An 8,661-nucleotide genomic window follows, 5' to 3' on the forward strand; every position below is an offset into this window, starting at 1 on the left:
CCCTTAGAGTATTGATTAATAATCCATTTTTGGAAAGTTATGACACCACTTTTATGGGAAACGAAAAAAACTGTCAAAACATTAATTGCTTTTTTTTTTCTCCATAAAACTTTCTTTAAATGGATTATTAACTAATGCCCTAAGGGCACTCGTTAGCATTTCCCTTTTATTATTAGCAAATGAAAAAGTAAAAAAGGAGTGAAAAATGTTGAAGAAAGTGTAATAATAAAGCAGTAGGGTGGTTTCTCTGCGGACTAATACTGATATTCTCTATGTGAAGGACTTGTTCATGGCTGGTAGAAGAGTTTGGGATCCGGGTTTAGTGGATGAGGTTTTTTTACTGTGGGAGGCTGAGTTGATAAAGAGGATCCTGGTGAGTGAATGGTGGGTTGAGGATTTGTTGATTTGTCCCTTAACTCCTACTGGGGATTGTAGTGTGTGGAGCGCCTGTCGAATGTTGGAGACAAATGCAAGAAGCTTAAGTCCGGGTACTTCTTCTTCAGAAGGGCAGAGCAAGGTTTGGAAGGGGATTTGGAAGATCAAGACACCAAATAAAGTCCGTCATTTTATTTGGCGAGCTGCGCGTGATTCTCTTCCTACAAAAGTGAATCTCCAACATCGACATGTCCCTGTTAAAGCTTCATGTTCAATGTGTGATGAGCCATTGGAGTCTTTAATCCATTGTTTGTGGTTATGTGATCTTTGAAGTAGGAAAGTTAGAAGCTGTGACGCGTGGTATTGTTGCTCCTGTGCGTTGGTTTCGACCTCCAGATGGTTTTTATAAGGTGAATTTCGATGCTGCTCTATTTGAGAATCTGGGCTGTGCAGGTATTGGCATGGCAGTACGGGATTCAGATGGTGCGATAATTGCTGTGTTATCACAACGGATCCCTCTTCCTCTGTCAGTGGAGATGGCTGAAGCCATGGCAGTGCGAAGGGATGTTCTTTTTGTGCAAGAGATGTGTCTTTCCAAGGTGTTAGTGGAAGGTGATTGTCTTCGGGTGGTTTCAGCGATGAATTCTCTGGTTTGCTGCAATACTTTGTATGGGAATGTCATTGAGGAGTCGCGTCGTCAGTCCAGTCAGTTTCAAGCTTGCAAGTTTATCCATGTGCGCCGAGAAGGGAATAAGTTAGCTCACGCCCTCGCTAGAAGAGCAGTTTCATCTGCAGATTTTAATGTTTGGGTAGAAGAACTACCCTTTGATTTGGAGTGTGTACTCCAAAATGATATTTCTTAATTTTCTTTTTATATGATCTTTTCTTTTTCTCCAAAAAAAAAAAAAAAGTTAGGAAATTAATAAGAGAGAGAGAGAGAGAGAGAGAGAGTGTGTGTGTGTGGGGGGGGGGGGGTGTGGTTGAAAATAGAGCCAAAATAATGGAAGATAAATAGATAGAGGTAAAGAGTAGTGAGAAAATGAAAATGTAAAAAAGAGAGAAAAATGTTGGAAAAAATGTAACAATAAATTAAAAAATTAATAAGAAAAAAGAGAGAGTTAAAAATAAATAAATGATAGAGTACAATGAAAAAAACAACTGAATTAATTACTATACTACAATTTTTAGATAGATTCTTTTTCTTCTACTCAAATACAGTGACAATTAAGTAAAAAATAAATGTCATTGGAGAACCAAAAGTTCATTATACATTGTAAATACACCAGACATTAACACTTTTTTTTTTTTTTTTTAGTATATAGAGTTTTTTGAACACGCTTATAATATATTACATAACCAGAGTACCATTACAAAAGTTCCTAACCTTTATAGTAGTAGCCTGGAGTTATAAGGACTGAAACTCTAACACACACAACCAATGTGGGATAAACATTTTTTTTTTTTTTTGTTGAAGGAAACAGTAATACTTATTAAAACACATAAACACAAAAGTAGTATATAGAATTTTTTAAACAAACTTATAATATATTACAAAATCAAAGTACTACTGTGGATTCCAGTTAGTTCAATTGATAAAGTCTCTTATGGTTGATAAATAAACTCGAGTGTATTTGTTTGATCACATACGTGACATGCATATCACATCCCTCTTAGAACAATTCGGTCATTTTTTCTATACTTGTAGCCTTAATCTATCTTGAAAGAAAAAAAAAAGTCTTTTTTGTTTTTTTTGTTTTTTTTTGTTTCTCAAAAAGAAAAAGACTTCAAAAAAATGAAAGACATATTATATCTCTTTTTATTTGTCCTTAATGTACATTGGGATGTATATTTTAATCGGCCAGGATGCCTTTTTGATACTTAAATTTAATTGACACTATTTAAGTTTTTTCTGGGTTGAAACTCTACTCAAAAAAGCTATAAAAATTTTATGAAAGTAGAGCAAATTATTCTATACATAACACTCCTTTGTACAACGTAAGACAATTATCAAAAGTGAACGAATTTTTAACTAAAAGAAACACCACTTTTTAAAGATAAGATTTTTTTTTTTTACCTACGTGTCACAATTTTTAAAATTATTTTTTTATTAGGATCCGGTTAATGTGTGCTTTAAGTGCACACATTAACCATCTATTTTAGAAATTTTTTAATGTAAAATTGAAAAAGTTAACAAAAAAATTTATCCATTTTTTATGGGTAAACTACTTATTTGATTTATATCATTTATACTATATTTTAATTTGATCTCTAACATTTTAATTGTGCCAATTTAATTTTTACCATTATCTCTTAGATGAAAATTACTGACGTAACAAGAAGTTAATATAAAAAATTAATTTTTTATTTAGGTCAGGCCACACTAACAATTTCCATCCAAGAAATAGATAATAACATTAAATACTAAATTGATACGACACTAAAAATTTAGGGACCAAATTGATACAATTGAAATGATGAGAACTAAATTAAAATATAGGATGCGTTTGAATGCCGCTTATTTTACTGAAAACTGAAAACAATAAAAAAATATTTTTCGATTATTATTCGTTAATGAAATTACTGTACATTTGCCTAATTGGTGCATAAGATGTTAGATTTAAAAAAAAAAAGAAAAAAAAAGCAAACACAGAAATTATAATTTCTACTATAATGACCAAATACATAATTTATTTTAATTATTTTTTATTTTAACTTAAAAATTTTTCTAAAATAATTTATTAAAATTCTTCTTCTTCTTCTTCTTCTTATTATTATTATTATTATTATTTTGCCTCCAGAATTTCTCGGGAAAATATATAACAACTGTGCGATGGTTTCGCTTACTTCAGAAATCAAATCAAATACTTGATTATTCAGAGAAAAAGAGCTCAAAAGCAACTCCTCCGGCGGCGGAGTAATGGGTCGTCTGAAAGCAGGTGAGAGTTTGTATAAGCCTCCACCAGTCCCAAAAGCAGCAAGGTTCAACCCCAATTCCAATTCCAAAACCAAATCTCCTCCCTCTCGTAGGAGAACAAAAAAACCAAAATTAAATCTGTACAAGAGAAAAACGAAACAGAAACAGGAAGAGAAAAACGAAGAGGGGGATGTTGACGTGGCAATGACAAAATCCACTGAGGATGAGATGGAAGAGGAGATTAACAGTAACAACAGCAACAACGACGACGACGTTGTTGTTAAAGTGGCAGTGGTGGCCACCACCGGTGACGTGTCCGGAGAAAATACGGGCCCACTCTCACTACTCCGGAAGTTTCCAAACAATTCATCCTCCAACAACAACAACAACAGCAATAATCTCAACCAACTCGCTCCGGCGACGCGTGAACTCTACGCGATGACGGCGGAGTCGTTGAAGAGGCTGTTGGTTTCGGAGCTTTCGTTGTGGTCCGGGGACGTGGAAACGATGGTGGCATCGGCGAACAGGGCTTTCGAAACCTTGGATTGGCTTCAACCAGACTGCACTGAATTCTACGACGCCGTTGGGGATCTCCTCTCTCGTCGCGCTCAACTCTCCTCCTTAGAGACCGAGCTCCGAACCCACCAAAACGAAGAAGAATCCGACGCCGGCAATTTTCAAGCTCGATCGAAAGAAGCGCTGGAAGGGCTGGCTAGATCCGAAGCCGAGTATAAGAAAGCCGGAGAGCGGGTTAGTTGTCTGAAGAGTCGGGTTTCGGAGATCCGAGTGGTGCTGAAAAAGCTCGAGGAGGAATCGAAGAGGGAAGAGGTGATGCTTGTTGATCGGAAAAGAGAATGGGACCAATGCATTGAGTCTCACTTGGCTATTAAGAAGGAAGAGAAAGAGTTGGCTGAGCAAATGGAGGAGAAGCAAAAGATCATCAAAAATATCAAGCGGCTTCGCGATGAGGCCGAGGCTGGTGTTCAAGGCTCTATAAAGGCTTTGTATTCTCTCTGCTAAATCAATGTAATGTTACTCTTATCTCTCCGAATTCTGATAGTAACTTATTTGAGCAATGGCTACTTGGCTAGAGTCTACCAACACTGGGTGAGTTTGTATGTAGCGTTTTGAGTTTAAAATGAGTGGTTTGTAAAAAAGTTACGAAGAGTTGTAGTTGCAAAATTGAGTTTTGAGTTTTAAAAATTGCTCTTTTAAGCTCCCAAAACATCTAACCAATCAGACTCTACCTCTATGGGAGGTAGAGCTCATTACAGTGTCATTTGAGGTGGAGCTCATTGGCAAAGATATAATGATTTTTAGTGTATATTTGCTTCCCTATCTATGAGAGAGAGAAAATAAATTTGGGGAGGGGGGGGGGGGGGGGGGTGGTTCCATAAGTTCTTTGTAAACTCTGCATACAATCATCAAAGTGAAAATACAATTGTCAAAGGGCTGACTTTACAGCTTAATATGATAGAGAGCCCAAGTATGCCAAAATAGATACAGTCAAATCGAATGGTTTGCCCTTCAGTCCATTCAAAATACACACACGCACGCAGGTATTACTTCAATCTGATGCTCATTTTAGATCCTGTTAACTGTTGCAATTTGGCCCTAACCAGGGGCCTGCTGAATACAAAACATGATGGATTTATTTGTGTCATCTGTTTGAATCAGTGCTGATTTATATAAACATTTTTCCACCTGAGTGCTGAAATTGAAATCACTGACATGATATTGCAAATTTCTTTATTCCTTTGTTGGGAGGGGAGAGGGGGGCTAGTAAACGTTTTAAAATTTGTTATCACAGAAATTGTATGTGCTTAATATATGAGAGATGAAATTGTAATTGACTTCACCATTTTTTGTATTTTCTAAGAGAATTGACTTTGCTATTTTAGAGTCCTCTGGTGCCTTTGTTTGATAAGTACTTAAATTTCAAAGACCCAAAACTTCCTGAGGATGCTTGAGGGGTATTCGCATGATTAGAAGAGGAAGTATCAATGGGTGCAGGGTGGGTTTGGCCATCCCTAGTTGTAAGTAGCAACTAGCAACATGCAGTAGATGTGATCTCAGAAATTGTAGACAATGTGGTACAGTTTCTAGCAGTTTACATTTGGATTTACACCTATTCATCTGCAATGTACTTTGTGCTTTTTCACAGGTTGGTGGTGATCGATGGCAACTTGGCTTTAGCAGCTACTACCATGTTTTTGATTGCTTTTTTGATAGAGAGATGGCATCTTGTGATAATATCTATTTTCTGCTTTCTTTTTATATAACTCAAATAACTTGGATAGTTGGAGAGTATAGAGGCTTCTCTTTCTCAGGCTTGTACTGGGAGATGTGCATAATGACAATTTTTTGTAACCCTCTCTTTTGTTAATGCAATCTCTGACTGTTAGTTCTGGTTTTCTGCTTTAGTTTCTGCCGTGGATGGATATAGTTTATGGTAGACAGATTAACAGTATACAAATTTTACTTTTGATTCTTTTTAGCCCTAGTTTGAGTTGGGAGGACAGGGATTCAGGGAAGATTATTGTGGATGGCAGAATATATTTTTTGATATCTTGAATGCCCTGCAATTTGTAGTTTTGGACCTTCTAGGGGCCACTATTTGTTGAATGCGAAAGCTTGCTATGTCTTCTATATATAAAAAGAGTGAATGAGTAAAGCTACAGTATTTTGTTTGGTTTAGTCAAGTGGTGAGCCAAAACGGTGCTGTTTCATTAAAAAATAAAATTTTGAAAAACCACACAGCACACTGGATGAAGCCACAAGCAAGAGAGAGGAGATCGAGTGAGGCAAAATTGCCAATTTTCTTTCACCAGATAGTGATGATGGTTTTCTTGAAGGTTGAGAGAAGGAAATGGAAAAGCAGAGGACTGGTTTGTGGCCTAGGTACACGACAGGTATTTTCTCTCTCTAAATTTCTTGATAGTTTGGTTGATTTCTATCTCTTTTTTATTATTTATTTTATTTTTATACTGAGATACTGATTTCAGAAAACTGGTAGTGAGCCTTTTACATGTTTGATGAAAGCTTTGACTCAAGGCTGGGAATTTCACCAAAACCCAATTCTCTGAAATTTCAGTGGGTTTTGTCATTCTTGTTTTAGATATCCTTCTTTAATCTGTGTTGGTTTTAGGTATTTGAATTTTGCCTGAATTTTTGTCTTCATTTTCACTTCCTTGCAACTTTGCAGTGGTTCCATTGCTGATCTGTGAGGAAATAGTAGAGTAATACAAACCAGAGTTTGCATGTGGTTCCAATTTTATATTTAAAGCCTTAAGATTTTGGTACACAGAGAATTCCATAAACCCAGAGAATCCTCCAAATCCATAGCCCAAAACCTTATGACAACACTATGTTCAACACTCCATTGATATCTCTAAGATGTCAATGAAATACTTCTTTCTCTTCTCAAATTATCGTTATAAGGTATATTTCTTCCTTGCTCATCTCTTTATTTAAGATGTGAAAAAGTTTCTCACTTTTCAATTAAAAAAGGTGCAGTGAAACAACGCGCCTTAAAGCAAATATTTGTTAAAATAGGAGGGAGGCTTTGTTCTTCGAGCTATGAAAATGGTGGAAAATTAGACAAACTCATATGTGATTAACACTAGAGACAGTGTGATGGAATCAAATCTCATGCTAAGTTGAGTGAGCTCTAAACTTAGTTCCTTGAAATTTTGGTATTCGATATTTCAAGTTTTTTATTTATAGTGAGTCTGAACTTAAATTATTTTATCTTAAAAAAATAGATGTGTATTAGCTTATTTTATTGTTAATGAGCTTCTTTTTTTTTTTTTTGGGACTTGTATGGGAGAAAAATTGGTACCCAATTATATAGCTACGCATATGATAATTGTTCTTGATTTTACCTATTTGAAAATTATGTATTTTGATACAAACCCCATGGTTTTGGGATTAAGATTTTATAAGTTTACCAATATCTAGAGAAAATTGCAAGACTTTTATATAACTTGAGGTGAAAAAGCCCTATGATGTCAAATGTGATATGGAATGATTATATATTTATTATGATTTAAGGAAGTAATTAAAGTTTAATGTGCCTTTATTATTAGTTTTACCATCCCAACCAAAAGAAAATATGGGCAAAAAGAAAAAAAAAAAAAAAAACTAGAATCAACTGCATTTACCTTGTTTAAACCATCTTTGATGACGTTATCCCACCAAGAAATGGATGGCATGGTATTCCTCATAAGCTAATTATTCTTTGTCTTATTTTATTATTTGGGAAACACTTTTATTTTTTTGATAGGTAATAACAATCTTTATTGATAATAAAAGTAAAATGAATTTATGATAGTAAGTTCACTGCACAGAAATGAATACAAACCATTCAAATGGAAACACTAACAGAATTAAGGAAGTCAAACAAAGAGAGACAATGCGTAAACTCCCAAATACGAGATCACTCAAACAAAGTTTTAAGTAGTAAAGACTTCACACAATCTACAAGTCTCTTAATTTCCTCAAAAGTTCAGGCATTGTGCTCCTTCTAGGTTAACCACATAAGACACGCTGGTACTATATTCCAAACATTTGAAGAATGAATTCCCAACCAATTCCACCATGCAAAGGGAAGAGAAACAAAAGTCGTTGGCATCACCCACTAAACCCCAAACGAAAGGACTTCACTCCACAAGGTATGAGCAAACTTACAATGGAGCAATAAATGGTTCATAGTTTCCTCTTCACATCGACATTGGCAACACCAATTAATAAGAGGTAAATTCTTCTTAACAAGGTTGTCTATTGTAAGAATCCCACCTCTAGCAACTGTCCAAAAGAAAAAAGCTACCCTTATAAGTATCTTAACACACCAAATGCTCTTCCAAGGAAAAGACATTTACGAAGCTTTCAACAATGAAATATAGAAAGAGTGCACATCAAAAACACCACTACGATTCAATTGCCATATCATGGTCTCATCACCCCTTTAGGTAACATGGATGAGATATGCACAAAGAAATCATAAAAAATCGTTGTCTCCCAGTCTTGAAATTCACGATGTAAAAGTAAGTTCCAGCTTCTACCACCCCCATCAGGTGCAAAATTAATTATATCAGAAATCCTAGCTTCTTTATCCACAGCAACAACAAATATTTTCGGATATAAATCTTTCAAAGCATTAGGGCTACTCTAAGGGTCATGCTAGAATCTGATACAAAAACCCTCATCCGTTGCATACAACACATGACCAAAGAAGCTCTCAACCCCCTTCCTAATGTTCTTCCACATGCCACATCCATGTGTCCCTCTAACAACTCTAGTACATCATCCCCCACTGGCCTCCTCATATTTGGAAGCTATAACCTGTCTCCATAAACGTGACCTCATTCCCA

At 35.5% G+C, this 8,661-nt stretch overlaps 2 protein-coding genes across 4 annotated transcripts; both read left to right on the forward strand.

Annotated features, from left to right (window-relative positions):
* Positions 1–289: 289 nt before the first annotated feature.
* LOC115956250 lies at positions 290–1,238 on the forward strand. The gene is made up of 3 exons (XM_031074682.1): positions 290–373; positions 436–517; positions 712–1,238. The coding sequence occupies exons 1-3, from the start codon at positions 290–292 to the stop codon at positions 1,236–1,238; spliced, it is 693 nt and encodes a 230-aa protein (XP_030930542.1).
* Positions 1,239–3,163: 1,925 nt separating this feature from the next.
* Positions 3,164–5,712, forward strand: LOC115957838 (putative uncharacterized protein DDB_G0282133). 3 transcript variants are annotated; one of them, XR_004084411.1, is made up of 2 exons: positions 3,164–4,396; positions 5,191–5,712. XR_004084411.1 is itself a non-coding variant. In XM_031076170.1 (2 exons), the coding sequence occupies exon 1, from the start codon at positions 3,293–3,295 to the stop codon at positions 4,307–4,309; it is 1,017 nt and encodes a 338-aa protein (XP_030932030.1). In that variant the 5' UTR covers positions 3,164–3,292; the 3' UTR covers positions 4,310–4,315; positions 5,191–5,712. The 3 variants fall into 3 exon arrangements, 2 of the variants coding, with proteins under 2 accessions (XP_030932030.1, XP_030932028.1); XM_031076170.1 differs by having other exon boundaries at positions 3,164–4,315; XM_031076168.1 differs by having other exon boundaries at positions 3,164–4,315; positions 5,454–5,712.
* The last annotated feature ends 2,949 nt before the right edge of the window (positions 5,713–8,661 follow it).

The sequence above is a fragment of the Quercus lobata genome, chromosome 8 (assembly GCF_001633185.2).
Source record: "Quercus lobata isolate SW786 chromosome 8, ValleyOak3.0 Primary Assembly, whole genome shotgun sequence".
Taxonomy (NCBI): domain Eukaryota; kingdom Viridiplantae; phylum Streptophyta; class Magnoliopsida; order Fagales; family Fagaceae; genus Quercus; species Quercus lobata.

Bases quoted from the DNA above. Each gene is read 5' to 3' on its own strand.
- LOC115956250 (XM_031074682.1), top strand. From the start codon at position 290: ATGGCTGGTAGAAGAGTTTGGGATCCGGGTTTAGTGGATGAGGTTTTT. The intron at 374-435 runs GTGAGTGAATGG...TGGGGATTGTAG, and splicing joins AGTTGATAAAGAGGATCCTG to TGTGTGGAGCGCCTGTCGAA. The intron at 518-711 runs GTTTGGAAGGGG...TCTTTGAAGTAG, and splicing joins CTTCAGAAGGGCAGAGCAAG to GAAAGTTAGAAGCTGTGACG.
- LOC115957838 (XM_031076170.1), top strand. From the start codon at position 3,293: ATGGGTCGTCTGAAAGCAGGTGAGAGTTTGTATAAGCCTCCACCAGTC.